The following is a 16,739-nucleotide window of genomic DNA, read 5'->3' on the forward strand; positions in this document are numbered from 1 at the left end:
AAGCTGGAAAGATGCGATGAAAACTGGCAGAAAGTGTTAGTATTAGTTGCAAGTGGTAGGCGGATGTTTTTTTTAACTTCTTTTACTGTGACGTTAGAAAGTTCTTCCTTCTGGTAATATAAAGCCCCATCCAGTTCAAAGGCTGCTTTGAGGCTATGAGCTCCTACTCTATCCAAGCCTCTGTCCACAGATGACAGAGCCCACACCAAAGTGACCAAGGTGGGTTTTAGAACCAGTTTGGCCCATCTCTAAATACTACTCAGGAAACAAAAAAACTACAAAGCAGGTCCAAAGCAAGCACCACACAGCAGAGGGAACACATCTCATGCAGAGTATTAGGAAAAAGCTGAATACACTTGAAAAAAAATAAAGGAAGAACAGTCACAGATCAACAGATCTCCATGAGGAGCCCCTGCACAGAAAACTTCCAGTCAGTGAGTATCTTGGGCTAAAGCAAACACAACTCTTTACAACCTCAGGTCAACGTTTCTCTGCAGAAAAGAGTTAAGAGCATAGTCTTCATACAGTAAAAGTTATTTACACACGTTTGCAAATATTTTCAGAAAATAAAAGCTCTCTCTCCGGTTTAGACTGAGTTCAGTTTACTCTATATTACATTACACTGTTGTGTTCTGGAACCAAAATACCTATTCTGGAAAAACAGTTGCCAGCAGTGAGGACAGTGCCAAGGTAGCTTAGGACATGAAACCTGACAGAACTTGACGTACCGGGTCTATACTAGGTATTTCCCCTTTGAAATCTGTGCTGCCATGGATACCCAGAACAGTTCTAGAAATCACCTGTTCTACATCAATACCAGCAATGGAGGTGATGCTCACTTCATCTATTAGTAAGAGCACTGCTGATGGTGAATGGGAGGAAATTGCAGAGGAAAAAAGCCTATTAAAAAAAGGGGGAAAGGCCACCTCTTGTGCGTGCCCCAGAAACATTCAAGTTGTACAATGAGACTGCAATATATTTTGTCTGCAAACCACAGCCCTGCACTGAGAGGTAGTGAAGGTGGCCAAGGCACATGTTCTGTCTTGCCTTTCTCCCTCCATCCCTATCATATGACACAGACTAACTTTTTCCTACGAAGTATAAGTGGATGCTGCCTCTGGCCCTTTTGGAGGAGATGGAAAGGGAAGAAAATAGCATCTCTGACTGGCTTCCCCCTTGCAATGACATTACTGCTCTGGAGCAGGCTGTTCTGCACACACTTGCAAAACCAGCTTATTTGTGCTTTACAACATATGACTCGTTTGCTCTGTAGACAGAATCACGCCCCTTTTACAGCAACACCTGGAAATGGGTGTCTGCCTACCAGAAAGGACTGTCTTCAGAAAGAAACCGAGAGCACTTCTATTAGGGCAGGATATTAAGTGTGACATCGCTTGAACTTCATTTCCCCCTGTTCTGAAGAAATGTATTTGAGAAGAGGTGGAGTGGGTCAAAAAACCACCCTGCTTTTTTAACAGTATTCTCCATTTTATGTCTCACCAGCAAGCGCTGTTAATTAAAACTTCCCAGCTATCAGCACACTCGCTCCATAATGAGGATCAGAATAACCCTGATTGCCAAAGAGAAGGTAATCAGTTTAAGTATTATTGCTTTTAAATCAACTGGCCCAATTCCATCATCAGGAGACATATTTCATTCCACCTGCTCCATTTCTGCATTAGGGAACAGCATCACTGGGGGGGATCCCCGGCTGCTCTTCTGAGAGCAAACCCCAGAGAGGCATCCAGCTCGCAGGGAGAGCCAGAGCTTCAGGGAGGATCAGGCACTGCCATTGGTGGCATTTTTGCTCTTCAGGTTGGCATTTCTCATTTTGCTTTTCTTGATTCAGTGCTGAACAAAACCCAGGAGGCAAACACCTACCAAGTTTTGGCCTCCAATTAAGCTATTAATTACATCAATTAGGGCACTCTCATGACTTTTAATTAAACAGATCCCCAACTCGCCTCCTTCATCCCGTGCGCATGTGCACGCAGCTGCAGCGCCCAAATCTGCCTCTCATTTGAGGTGCAGTGGAAAAAAAAACCCAAGACTTACCAAATGTCGTCCCCGCCTCTGGCCTGCTCACCGATGAGACGATGACGAAGCCGAACCCCTCGTTTTCCCCGCGGCGGATTTCCACATCGTAGGGCTGGACCACGGCACTGACGACACCGCTGCCCCCGCCGCCACCACTGCCGATGCCACTGGTGCTGCCGCTGCCTGAGCTGACAGTGTTGAGGGAGTTCTGGCTGCCTTGAGGCGTTCGCTTCTCCTCTGTCAGTGAGGCCGGCTGGTTGCTGCTGTGGTGGGAAGAGGCTGGGGATGGGACTTCATTCTCTGCCTTGGGAACTGGGGTGGGAAGCAAAAAGACTTGTCTGAGAAGGCTGCACCACTGAGTGCTTGAACAGCGCCCCACTCCCTGAGGAAAATGTTAAAAGAAAAAAAAAAAAAAAATCACCTGCTTTAATCTATAAATCATGACCATAATGATCAAGGGCTCTGTCTCCCTTTGGATATCACCACCAACAGCTCTGTTCGATGGTGGCACTGACCACACATGCTCATCCCCTCCACCGTACGGCCAAAGCCTTTCCCTGCCCACGTACAGCAGCAGTACAGTTAAACCAGTGCAGTGCCGCGTGCTTGGATACTCTGTGGTGTTTTAAGCCTGGATTACATTAGTTCAGAGGTGCCTCCTTTAGATAGCACATCCTCACTTCAGTTATATAAGTGCAACCATGCACAAGCCAAGAAGAGAGAGAAGAATATCCATTACGCAAGACCTCTGTATTTTTTAACTCAATTCTATCAGTTGAGTAGTGCTTATTGCCTTTGACTGTGATCTTCAGTGACAACAACCACCCATACTAAAGCAAAACAACTTGTGAATCAAGGATTTCTGGACTGCAGAACCAGTAGCTATCCTCTGTACAGTCTGGTACAGTTGGGGGGAAACCATTCAACATTCTAACATTAATATTAAACAAGTGTTAAACAGCAACAGAAGTTGGAAGTGGTATTAGTTTAAAATCTAATCAGCTACCACAAGGCTCGAAGAAATCTCAAAAAAATTGCTTAGTCCACACTCTGCTCGAGTCAGGGCCAACTACACTTACTGTCAGCCCTGACAGATGTTTGCCTAATCAGCTGTTAAATATCTCCCCAGGCAATCTATTGGTTGCAATATCTAACTTAAATCTTCCCTGCTGCAACATAAGGCTATTATTTCTAGTTCTATCTAGCAGGCATATGGAGAACATATTATTCCCTTCCTTTTTGCAGCAGCCTCTTATAGTCTTGGGGAGTTTAACACCTCCTCCCGCTTCTCTGCTTTAGGCTAAACAATCCCAATTTGTTCAGTATTTCCTTGCAGACCATGTTTTCTAGAGCTCTCCTTATTCTCTCTGGTCCTCTGGACTCCCTCCAGTTGGGCTCTCTCCAACTCAAACATGTCTTTCTTGAAGTGCTGGGCCATATTGCAGCTAAACCATCATCTGCTGGGAAATCAGGAGAGTTCCCCCCCCTGCCTACACCCCAGCACAGTGTTTTTCTTCACCTGAGCCAACCTCAGGTTAAAGCTTGTGGCCCACAATAGCTTCCACTTCTTGTTACTCAGCCAGTTCTCCACAGTCCATTTGCGCAGCCGAGGGCAGCATATTGCTCTTGTCTCTGCTGAATGGCTGCCTCCACTAATCAGGTCACTTCTCCAGTTTGGTGAATCAAAATTAAGTTGAAAATTTTAAAAGCAACAACACGAAAATGGATGCCAAACAAAATCTGAACCTGTAAACCCATGATCCAAAGAAAAATAACTTTAAAATATTCTTGGATAGAAGTGCCTGTCTGCCCTTATACACTCAAAGTACGTACTGAATATATAGTATTCTACATATTAAGAATACAGGAGTATAAAATTTCCCCTACATGAATCTCAAGACATGGAGTATCCATTCAGGTGAACATAGATGGCATTTAGATGACAGGAGGAATAAGGGACCAAAATTCAGGAAGAGGATTCTCTACAAAGCTATGCTGGAATGTAAAAGCCTGCAGATGTAAGGTGAAAGAAGGGATCCTGAATAATTTATCCTAGAGTAAGTGTCCACATTTGAAAAGATTCAGAAATAGCTCGGTCTGGAGTAACAAGCTCCTGAATGAAATACCAAGAGGTCTCACATGCATCTAAATCTTTGATGGTAATTTCCAGCCTGGAGGTTGTAAAACTGGATAGAAAATCTACTCCCAAAACCAATACCAAAATTCAGCTGTCCTGGCCCTTCCTCCCAAAGCTCATCTCCTAAAGCTTCTCTCACATTAGCAGCCCTTTGTCAGGAATGAGAGAGAAGCTATTAGATGAGAGACATACCTGGCATTTAATCCACAACGGGAAGAAGGAAAGAAACGAGAAGTGAACATTTAACATTGTGCAGAAGGAGCTCAGCCCTGGATAGGAATACAGAGCTGCTTTAGAGGTACTGTTCTCGTCCCAACTTCCACGGCAGGCCTGATTTTCAACCTGAATGTTATTTTGATGCTTTTTAAGATGAAAGTACATCACTGCCTGTTTTTCTTCTGATGCCTAAACTTGAAAAGCTGTATCATATCCTTTCGTTGGAATGTGAGCTAAACCAAATCACACACTTGAGCTCCCTGAAGGAACTCACAAGAAGAGGCAGCACCCCAATGTTACTCTCCAGTATTAAGCATAAGGTTGCATGTAATTTAGAGAGCTCATGCTGATGTCTTCATTTTCTTTGCTCTCAGGACATTTTTCTGTCACTAATCTGGGTGCCACCATGCAGTGTCACTTCTCTCTGCATCTTTCTGCCAGCTTCTTTTTCATCTCTGTAGACTGTACACTTGCGTAGTGTGTGCACAATGCCTACCATAACTCAGCACACAGAAATCTCTCTATTACAACAGACATACACACGCTGCACTACCAGAACCAATGACACCTAACAGTTTTGCATCTTGCAGTTAGCTGACTACATGTTGCAACCTCAGTTGAAGCTTCTCCTGGGACATCAGCCACCGCACAGCAATGCCTTCACTCGCTCTCTGCCCTTGCCTCCCCTTCTACGGACTCTTCAGCATCTTTTCCCTCACTCCCAGTTTAAGGCTGGCTATCAGGCAGCGCAGTTATTTTGGGAAGTAAATAGAAAACATAGGCAGTCAGGCACGGTGTCTGTTGCTGCATGAGTCAAACTAAAAATGGCATGTTGCAACTGAACAGTTCCCCATTTTATCAGAAACCTTCATGAAGTCTGGGGAAGCCAACTGAGACTGAGAGAGTCCTGACTGGAACAAAATATTTGAAACTTATTTGATCAAGATCAAAAAGGACTAAAAATAGGCAAAAGAGGAAGAAAAACACCACATCCCCTGAGTTTTCCCAGTATTACAAGGAGGAGCTTTTTTTCTTTAACCAGTTTGCTGAACAGATGGAGTCTGGCAAGAAAATCCACCCCTGCAGAGTGACACTGCAGCCTACCTGTGTAAACCACTTTGCGCCTGACGGTCAGATTGACGTGACCTTGTTTGGCTGCCTGTTGCATAAGCTGGACTACAAGCTGGTGCGATTTCCCGACAACAGGCGTCCCATCCACGCAGATCAGTTCATCACCTGATCTCAGGCGGCCGTCAGCATCAGCAGCACCCAGCGGTACAATGTGACCGATGTAAATCTGATGAAAAAGGAAAGAAAAAAATGAGGGGGGGAGGGAAAAAGGGGAAAAGGTGAAAAAAAGGGGGAAAAAAAGGGGAAAGGGGAATAAAAAGGGGGAAAAGGGAAAAAAGGGAAAAGGGGGAAAAAAGGGAAAAAGGGCAAAAAGGGGTAAAAAGGGGAAAAGGGAAAAAAAGGAAAAGGGAATAAAAAGGGGGAAAAGGGAAAAAAGGGTAAAAAGGGGAAATTGCAATAAAAAGGGAGGAAAGGGGGAAAGGCAAAAAGGGGAAAAAAGGGGAAAAGGGGGAAATAGGGGGAAAAGGGAAAAAAGGGAAAAAGGGGAAAATGGGAAAAAAGGGGTAAAGGGATGAAGGGCAACAGGGAAGAAGGGAAACGGAAAAAAGGAAGGAAAAAAAAAAAGTGTTGAGAACTATCTGAACTATCTCAACAGTCAGCTGGACGCAAGGGGCACTGGCAGTTAGACCCAATTTAGTAGGGACAAGAAATTGCTGACAAACGTCTGCTGGCCAAGAAAGCTGCTCCTGTGAAAGCCACATCATGAAATTGTAATAAACTGACATCTTGTTTCTTTAGGCGGTCCTTTCAGTCTAATGACGGACAGCCTTGGGAAATGTGTTCAACCAGACAGTGACCAGAGAGGAAGATGGTTAAATGCACGGAGGGTCTTGTCAGGGAAGTGGATATTCAGTTATCCTTTCAGCTGCTTCTAAGGTTTACAAGCTCTGTACCACTCGCCTGTCCGCCAGCTCAGTCTTGGTTTATCTTCAGTGAGTTCTGTTGAGTTTCTCTAACATGAGAGGAATTCACGGTCTCTCTTTCCGTAAACGAACAAAATAATTTTGGCAGGGAAATATGGGGAAACTTACGCTGCTACTATATAGCTTTGACCTGTGCAGCACACAAAAGCCCGAGACCTTCCACAAGCACTGGATTTATGGTAAAGAGGTTAAGCAAATTCTAGGAGGGAATTTTGCCAATAGAAAAGCTGACACCCGAAGATCAAAATACTTTCAAACCTGACCAGGACATCGTTTCCTCAATGTCCAGGCAATTTCAGCCCTGTCTGCTTTCATCCGGGCTATCACAACGACAGGGAATAGCAGGGGAAGGCAAACCTATTTCAGTTCTGGGAGTTTTGGTTTGCTTTTTTGGAGGGAGGGTGGGAAGGAGTTGCAGGATATGCACAGCACACTGGTTATTTTAACAGAGATGCCACAGCGCAGTTGTACACATCTTTACATGCTACTGCTGTGATTCTGGAAGATGACGTGAGTTAAAACATGGTCACTTCTAGATATACTCACAGGTTCTCCAGGCTCATTTCCACCTAGAATCCTAAATCCAAAGCCGGTTTCCTTTCTCCATAGAAAGATATCCTGTTCTTGGTAATCTGGAACTAGAAGGGAAAGAAGGCAAACTATAATTTTTAATCCAAACCCCACACAGGACTACTCTGATGTATGTGTAGAGGGATCTGCTGCAAAATTTTACTCTTTAAATGAGGCGGTCTTGAATTTTTAGACATAATTAAGAACACATATAGTTTTAAATAATAAAGGATTATTATTATTTAAATCACTACTAAAAATTATACAGTGATTTCTACTTTCTAGGTGTCTAATTGTGACTTGCCATTTGTTTATCACTATAATATTTCCTTCCATCAATATTAGCATCATTACCCAGTGAAAGAACCTCTTCCAAATCATCAATAAATAAAAGTGTACAATGGAGAACTACTCCGCCAGAAACAATACAGCTGCCTCCTCTTTCATGGGAGACAAAAGAGCCACTTGTTATGACTTCTACTGTTTAATTAACTTTCACAAGCATAGTTTGCTAACTGTCTACTGATACTGCTTTAAATAACTAAGGGACAGATCCCTGCTTGGTGTAGAACAGAAGGACTCCACTGAAAACTGTGCAGCTCTCCTGACTCTTACTTGCTTGTGTATGGGATCTGTAAAACCACTGAATGAGAAAAACAGCTGGAAACATAAAAAAGTCCAACCTTACCTACTCATTAGTATGGAACACCAGCAAGGTTTTCACAATGAATATTACATAGAGTGAAGTACTAACCTTGAAGTGCGGTTGAACAGTAATGTTTTATATTAACTTATTCATGCTTGCTTTCATCCCTTTTTTAAAATGCAAAATTAATTGCTAAACGTTAAATCATATCAGAAGACAACTTCAGGTTCATTTAATATTTATTGGTTAGTATCTGCAACATTAACTAATTTTGTAATGATCCCCTCCCAAAATTTATACTTAACGATAAAAAAGCTGATCCTTTACAAGTCAGCCGCCTGTATCTTTAGTAAAAAAACCCAAAGTATGTCATTCGGGAATGTAATTTAAGGAAGTGCATACTCAGATACGGGATGCTGCACATTTAATGAAACATCATCTAGTTTTTTGTATCTATGAGCAGATAAACTGGTTGTTTTCCGCTGACATTAGTGAGCGTCTGACTGGGCCCTGATTGCACTTTACACCGTCAGTGCCAGTTGCACAAGGGTTTGGGTTTAGTCATGTGGTGCTTTTCAGCGTTAAGACTTTTGGTTAGCTCTGATGCTCTCTCTTCAATGACTCAACAGGTTGAAAATATAATATGAATTTAAGAAACAGGTTGAAAATACAGTATGAATTTAAGACCTGGGAATACTAAAAATTAAAAGAACAGGTGACTGCTAAGGCACAGATGCCTGCTTTGACGTTTTCATTCATACTGGTTTTATATATAGTATTTTCACATTTTAATTACTTGAAGTTATAAACCAAGCTTAAGACCTGTGCAAATTACCTTACTGAACTAGAGGCTAATGTTTGTCCAGATACAACTACAGAATAATCAGGTGATGAACACGCTGGAAGCCTGCGTGGTTCATCTGTTCAGGCGAGCTGGCTGGAGGCAGCTTGCCACCGTACAGACGTGAAGCGCAACGGCAGAACTTAGACAATGAATTAATTGGTGTTTGTCACTGCCTTCAGTGAGGGGGAGCGTGAAGAACAGACACATTCGTAAGCGTCTCTCCAGCACTTCACAGGCTTTTTTGGCAAAGGCTGGCCCCAACCAATTAATAGCGCGTGTTGGATCTGTCAGAGGCAAAATGGCTTCTGCAGAGAGCTTCAGCGTGGGCCTACGGAACCCGCCGCTGGCCGGTACACAGTAAAGCAAGTACTTTGCACCTTCGTGGCTAACCTTGGCGTACGGCCCTGCCAGACTCCCTTGGTGATGAAGAGCCCCCCGCCACAGAGCAGCAATGACACCAGAACAAGACATCACAAGACACAGATACATTCTCGGCACAGTCTTACATTCTCCAAAACTCGTGGAATTGATTTCTCTCTCTCTCTCACCCTTGCTCAGTCCAGTTGCAGGCGAAGGTGACATAGCTGTAATATTAATTTTACAATTTTGCAAAGCTTAATGTATCTGCTTTTTTGTTAGTTCATTTCATTAATTTTGACTGTATGGATCATGTTAGGCTTTCATGCATAAATTGCTAAGGTTATAGCTACTATGGATTACAACATACTAACTTTCACATCTATTTGCACATGCTTGTGTACATGTGGATATATAATATGCACACATATATGAATTTATACATTTATGCACATGCATGCAGGTATATTAGAACTCATTTTTTTTTTCTCCTCAGAGGAAGAATCTCTTTGTGAACAGCTTAAAAATATTTTTCTACAAAAAAATTTCCACCATCGTGACATAGTTAAGTTTTCCAAATGGAAATATCTTTCTCTAATGTTAAAAGAAATTCTAAATACATGGTGATGAATAATGAACACAGTGCTTACTTGTAGGTCATTTTAATCAAACCTTCCTATACAAACTTTTAACAGTTATCTTACATGTTATATATATATAAAAAATCTGCCCAGTGTGATATCAGTTTCAACAAAAGATGGATTCAAAAATAATCATTATGAGTTTGCTTTAGTCACTAGCTCACTTGAGGCACCCGCACTTGCAATGACTCACAGCTTGGCAAAGTACGAAAGATTTAAGGGCCATATTCAGCAAAGTATATAAGGAGAAGTCTGAAATTAAGAGTGAATAGTCTCACTGAAGCTGATGGAGAGTTTCAGTGTTGAAAAACCCTGTGATTTACCCATAAATCTCATGGACATTCTGTGTTTGCCGGGAAGCTCTGTTTTCTAAACTATCCCACTGCAGGAGAATTTCAGTTTTTCTGTCTCTTCCTTTTAATCAACCCTTCCGGTGGCATGGAAAGCTTTCAAATAATGCCTTCAGCATGTTCTCAGCGAGATGACCAAGTTCTGCCACTGAGGCTTGGGGAAGGCACGTTGCCTTGACTGAGCCACGGACCAGGCTGGTGCCGGACAAACACCAGTACAGTCTTCCCACGACCCAGCTCCACAACAGCCCGCCAGCCTCTGCTCTCGACACAGGGGCTGCAAGTGCTCCAGTCCTTTTTAGCGAGACATATCTCTAAGGGCATGGACACATCTGTGTGCCCACGTGTGTGACTGCAACTCTTTGTCTCCTATAATACAATAAACTAAAAGGACGCAAGCCTACCAAGGGGCTTTTACTGACTATCATCTTTAAAGTCTGACGAGAAGGCGTCTGCAATTTCCTGAGAGTATTTTTCTTTTCTATTTTAGGGAGAAAGTATCTAATGTTTGGTATCATTGTGCAAATATTTTTAATTCTATGTAATGGCTGGTGAGTGAACACTACACTCTGGGGTCAAGACTTGTTTGTATTATTTTAATTAGATTTGGGGAGAGAAAATCCTACCAAATAAATGATGTGCCTGAAAATAAAATTCAAATATTAATGATAACTTAGAATATTTTAAAAGCTTTAAAAATTATCTATCGTGTTCTGCTTTACTTTTAATTAAATGCTTAAGCCCTTCAAAGGGATTCATTAACACATCTGCAATTCAGATTAATTCATTTTGTCACTGCTGTTTTGACAGATGGCCATATGTAGGATACGGTATTTTGCAAAGCAATCAGGCCACATGAGAAAAATTTGACAACAGATTGTGTTAATCTTTAAGGAAGTTTAATAATACATTGAAAAATAAAAAGCATATTATAAAAATATATTTTCAATAAAACAGTGCAAGATTTCAGAATTGCGGTTCTTCTGATAAACTATTCAATTGCTGTTTTTCTCACTGAGTGCTCTTAACGTATGTCATTCCTGGATCTTGGAACCGCTTCAGTTTTTAAATCTTAAAGGTTTGTCCTTCTCACTGATTCATGTACAAAACTCCCACGAGCAGCAATGAGTTACCCATAAAGAGGAGCTCAGGCAGCTAAAACTTAGCACCAGCAAAGAGCACATTTGTTATCGCCAGTGAATGATCTGTTTTCAGATTCACTTAACACAAAGCCAGCTATTCTCCAAAGTCTTAATCCAGCAAAGAATTGCCACTCTGGGCCAGATTGCAGCAGAGCATTTGAGCTCAGACTTAGCCTTAAAGCATTCAAGTCCCTTTGGGTTCACAGCTTGAAAATAAGCTTCCTTGGAGCAGAGCCCACGCACTCAGCACCTTGTAGGCCTGATCCGCTCACCCAGGGGAGCTGCATGTGAAGGAACTTTAGCCCATATTTGTTGAATAAAGTTGTAGTTCTCATCTGCTGCCACTCACCCAGAGTCCAGACACAGTTATGGAATCATTGCTTAGCTTTGCATTGTAAATTCTAGCTTAATTTTTCTTTTTTCTTTCCTCCCCTAAACAGGCACTGTCTGTGGCTCTCCTCCGCAGAACTGGAGTACTTCCTGATATTAAGATGAATTGGGTAAATCAAAAAACCACATGCTTTTACAAAATTATAGGTTATCTGGGGCTTTTGAACCAATTTCTGCTCTACCAATGGCTTCAGCGAGACAAGTCACCTAAGTCAAATAAAGACTTTTTTTGTGAACTACTGATCCAAAGAATACTCAAAGAAAGGAATAACGCATTTTACTAATTCTGAAAAATTAAAATGTTGCCTGGGTGCTTTCTATATCTAATTATTATTAATGCTAATAACAGTGCAAGGCACTCCCTGTGAAAAAGGCAGTAGGTGGTCATTACAGATTCAGTATTTCTTAAAAACATCCTGGGGACGACGTATTCATATATTGAATAAAACCTCTTTATATTATTAATTTTAGATGAAAAAAAAATTTCTGTCTGAGCTGGGGCTAATGAATTCATCTTCTTGTGTCAACTGCACTTGAAAAATTGCACTATGTTCTCTTTATACTCAACAATTTCACAAATGGGACAAAATAAAACACTTAAGATGATCTAATGCTCTAAAATTTTGACTTTTTTAACTTCATCATATACTTCAGCCCAAAGGGTTGTTGCTGTTTTTCATCTGAGGATTCACAACCCTGCCTCTCAAATGAACAGTTTATAAACCTTTTCATGTTTGTTAGAATTTAAGGCCATGAATCAACAGAGAGGAAGCCCTGTAATGGGCAGCAGGGAGAGCTGAGCCCAGGCTCCTGGGGCAGGGGGGCTTCCAGGACCCACCAAAAGGTACTGGATGCATCAGCCAATCTCAGCACTGGTACTAGGGTGGCACCCTCCTGCTGTGCATTAGATATTCATTTAGTTCTGCTCATGCCTTCACCAGAAGGATGCCGAGGGAGTCACACCTAGCACCCAAAGCTATGGATGTCATGGGAGAGGAGATGTTAACCTCCCAAAGCCAAAGAGAATGGGTGCTCAAGTAAAGAAGAAAGCAATGACTGTATCCCCAGCAGCCAAAGGAGGCACCGGAGTTGAATTGAACTGCAGCTGGGTAACACCACGAAGAACAGCACACGCAGAGCAGACAGACAGTGAAACTGGAGGCCAAGGGAACGGTTTCTCCCATTCCACAGTCTGTGGTGCTCCACATCCGCAGAGATCCCTACGAGTGGTCCGAGAGCCACACAGCTGGTGCTTGGGCAACACTGGGAAGGGAGTCTCAAAGGGATGATTCATATTTGTAACAGAGCAGCTGCCAATTGCCCACCTTTCATGCAGACTGAGCACAGGGAAAGAAACATGGTGGCTCATCACCAGCTGCCAGGGCAGAAGAGGTGCTGGGTTCCAGCTGTGAACCACTGTCTCCATTTATGAGCGAGGTAAGAGGGATGGAAGGTGAGGGCTTGGTGAGGGAAGGAGAAGGAGCTGACCACTGACCTCTAAATAAAACCACCAGTCACACTTCGGGATCAGACTGTGACAGGAGACAGATCACGTCCCACTGCCTTTTTCACTTAGACTATGTCTCTCCTGGTTTTCTTCAGCTTTCATTAGGCGCAGCAAAGCCATGTCATGAAGCAAGAGTACAGGTTATTCCCCAGGGAATGTGTTTCACTCTGTCTTAGGGTCGGAAATTCATAGGCTCTTGGACACTTCTGGTGGCACATGCTTACAATAGACGTGACCATATCACATTTCTGCCATTCTCCAAAACCCCTCTATCTATGAAACCAAGAAATCTCAGAAGACACCTTCCTGGGAAGCAAATGGCAATGGGACAAACAGGTGGTAGAAAACCACTAGACATTCAAACAGGTAGGTGTCACTCAGTAGAAGAGGCAGGAGATGAGGACTGAAGCACTAGAAGAGGATCAGCCCCACTACAGAGATGCTAGACCATGAAGAGGTGAGACAGGGAAGCTGAAGGGATGTAGCAGATCCTAGTCTAGCAACAGGCCCAAGCAGAAAGGACTGTAGCACAGGGAGAGACGGGGTGTGGGAAACCAGCAGGTCAGGAGACAGTGAAAAGGCCTCTGGAGGGGCTCTAATCAGGGACAAGGATAAAACCTCTGCAAGATACCTGCAGCCATCAAGGAAAGAGGGAGGATTTAGCACGTGGTGTTGGGGGTGGACACAGAAGGGCGACTGCCTGCCTGTGCACTTGAGGATTTCTCCAGCTCAGCCTTGTGTTTTATCAGGAAAGACAAGCTGGAGTTAAGGCTGCTAAGCTGATACTAATGACTAATTAGTATGAGTTAAACAGTTAATTAGAAATTAGCTAAGTAGCTGCAGGGGGTCAGAGGCAATGCCAGCACACTGCCTACAGGACCCACGCAAGCCGAGCAGGGGTGATGCCGGTGCCACGGGCCAGCCTCAGCCTTGTCCATCCGGGAAGGAGAAGGAGGAGCTCAGCCCACAGCTCTGCAGGGCTGAAGAGTCACCGTCCCTCAGCTCTTGCCCCTTTTTCCTCTTTCAACAAGATGCACGTGCAAGTTCTGACACAGCACTTCTCCGCAGATCAGTATGACCTGGCCCAAGAGCCCGCAGGGTCATTACGCCAAATCCCAGGGAAGGGAAGGGAAGGAGCAAACAGAAGCTGAGACACCTACAAACTGCATTGCTGAGACATTCAATCCAAAGAGATGCATCTTCAGCCAAGAAACTGTGACTCATGATTTAATTTTTCCAGGACATAAGATTCTGAAGTGATTCATTTGGTCAGAAAAAAACAGTCCTACCATTTTTTATTCTGAGGTAATGTTCACTTCATACTGGTTTTACCAATTTCCAGTTAGCACAATAACATCAAACTCCTGGTGATACTCTTAGAGCACATGGACTTTGAAGCTCCCTTTTCTGAAACTAAAGTAACTACTACTTTTGAAAATGAACCTAATACCCTAACTCTTTCTTTAAGAAGCTTTTATAGATTCAGTCATCTTCAGCAGTGCAATTAAAGCAAAGCAGCATGTTTATTTTGTTTGCAGAGAAGAAACTGGTTGAAACTATGTTTATGGTCTTGGAGCAGAGTCAAAGCCCTGCTGAACTATCAGCCAAGTGTGCAGATTATTAATTGCCATAAAAGCCACTTACAATATGCATTTGATATCTGTATTGTTAAAGTGTCCACTCTGGTCAAAGTAAAATGGCTCAGCTGGATTTTTTCCTCCCCAGGGTGAGACTAGAAAACATCTGATATGAATTTCAGCAAACTAAACACTTCTCCTCCTTTCTGAAATTCCTATGCATATCAGACAATGAGTCTTAACCTCAAAAAAAAGAGTTTAGGATCTGGATAGCAAACCTGGAAAATCTCCTTCAGCCTAATTTAAAAGCAAAATGAAAAAATAGGGGAAAAGATGGTCGTCTTTAATTTTAAAGGGATTTTGCGTATTAAGCTTTGGTCTAAGTGCCCTTTCCTAGAGATGATCTAAATTCATTCCTCAGCAGAGAGGAAACTGCACCTCTATCATTGACAGATACCAAATTAACAACGGAAGCCTTATATTTTCAACATAAATCTAAAAGATTCAGTTCTTCGCAAAGAAAATATACAGAGAGCAGCTGCCAGAGCCGTAGCCTTAGCAACCACACCTGCTTCATACTCACGTCGGCTTTCATACATGCTCCTGGACTGGGCCCAGATTTTGAATGGATCTGGCTTTTTCTGCCCAGAACTGTCCGGTTGATCCGCAGCCGGCACCTCCGCGGCGGTGTAGTCCGGCAGCACCTGCGTGCTGTGAACGGGGGAAGCGGTGTGCCCGCTGCGGTGGCTGGAGACGCTATGCTGAGAACTGTTTTGGCTGTCTTTCCTTTCAAGTGGTTGCTGTAAGGAAGAAAGCGAGTGGAAAGAGAGAGAACAGACGGTTATTGGTCTCTGAGTGGGTGTTTTCCATCAATTTTTCTCCCTTCTTTGATCAGGGTTTCTGCATGCACAGAAGTAAATATATAAATCACGGTTTTGCTGCCACCAGTTAATGCTGGGGACAGTTAAATTCCCCGGTGACAGATTTTGATAGGCAGACTGACAGAAAGAGATATGCAAAACAAAGTCATTTATCATAAAAAAATATATGCAGTTCTCCATCTCATAAAACAAATCTAAATCTCATCACAGGTTACTAGTTTCAGCGCACTTATTTTTTCCTACATTAAAGCAGAAAAACTCAGCCTTCTAGTCAGATAGCATTAGGCTCTAACTTGAGCCTGCAAGAAAAAGGAAAAACTACCAAATTTTAATGTGAAAACTTAAACAGTCCTCTGAAACAGATGCAAGCACAGCCCTTACTATGAAAGATCACTCTTCCTCTGCAGCTCTTGCAACCCCCACATCACAAGTGGGTGGACAACAGAGTACCACTTTTACGTCTCTGCTTCCCAGGGCATCCACAGGATTACAGCAGAACTTCAACAAATGTGAAAACATCTATTTGCAGTTTGATTTCCTTGTTTTAATTGAGCGTATTAAAATGGGAAAAATACGTCCGCCTAAATTCAAGACTTATTCAAAAGCAGTCTATCAAGAGGTCTGTCTGCTCAGTATTTAGCTAAGCAGGGTACATAATTCTTAACTCAAATTCACAATGGTGTGCTCAAATGAAGCATGTCACCTTCGCGTTGCCAGGATTTTTACTACTCAACATACAGCAAAATCGTCCCTCAACAAGAGCTCCCCAAACTGTACAGCAAACGCTTTCTAATTCTCTTTTGCGATGACCTTGGGTTGGCATCTAGGCTGAGTCCAGTCTCCCACCTGCACAGGGAACTGGCACATTCCTGAGGCTGCTGTGATGCAGAGGACAGCCAGAAAAACAGCATCCGACAGGTTGTTTTTACAACATCCACGATCTCCTGGATAAAAAGGGTCAGCCAGTCGTACCAAGAAACCTCAGACAAAAATTTAAAGCCTCCTGATGGCAGGGGTGGGTACCCAAAAACATTGCAACAGGAGTCTCTGCTTTCAGGGACTTCTCCATAGAAAACTGAGCAGGGGCTGGGAGAAAAGCCAGCAGCAAAGAGCAGATCAGCACGGGGGGCTGAAGGGCACACAGGGCTGAGGACCCCCCTCCCTTTACTCTGAATGCAAAACTCCAGGTAGACAATGCTCCATCACAGCAGGGCTGAATTAATTACAGAAGAGAAAGTCCCCATATGAAAGTGCCCTCTTTTTGAGTCTTAACATTAAACTTTTTGGGGTTTGGGTATTTTTTTTTTTTTTAAAGTTGCACATATTTTTAGGTTTACACTGAGGAAAAAAACAGGCTCCAACAGCCAAAATGACTTTGACCTCGCAGTCT

General features: G+C 42.9%; 1 protein-coding gene across 5 annotated transcripts in view; it reads right to left on the reverse strand.

The window, feature by feature from the left end:
- The window catches only part of MAGI1 (membrane associated guanylate kinase, WW and PDZ domain containing 1), a 171,388-nt gene that overhangs the window by 15,592 nt on the left and 139,057 nt on the right, over positions 1–16,739 (reverse strand). For 4 of the 5 annotated variants that reach the window (XM_026857726.1, XM_026857727.1, XM_026857728.1 and 1 more), the window contains exons 13-17: positions 15,052–15,268; positions 9,011–9,088; positions 6,991–7,082; positions 5,495–5,687; positions 2,056–2,349 (exon numbers count right to left, since the gene is read on the reverse strand). In XM_026857726.1, coding sequence (XP_026713527.1) covers positions 2,056–2,349; positions 5,495–5,687; positions 6,991–7,082; positions 9,011–9,088; positions 15,052–15,268 — 874 coding nt within the window. The remainder of the gene's footprint in view (positions 1–2,055; positions 2,350–5,494; positions 5,688–6,990; positions 7,083–9,010; positions 9,089–15,051; positions 15,269–16,739) is intronic. The other variant, XM_026857724.1, reaches the window with a different exon arrangement.

Source organism: Athene cunicularia (assembly GCF_003259725.1).
Source record: "Athene cunicularia isolate RWA chromosome 12 unlocalized genomic scaffold, athCun1 chr12_part1, whole genome shotgun sequence".
Classification (NCBI taxonomy): Eukaryota; Metazoa; Chordata; class Aves; order Strigiformes; family Strigidae; genus Athene; species Athene cunicularia.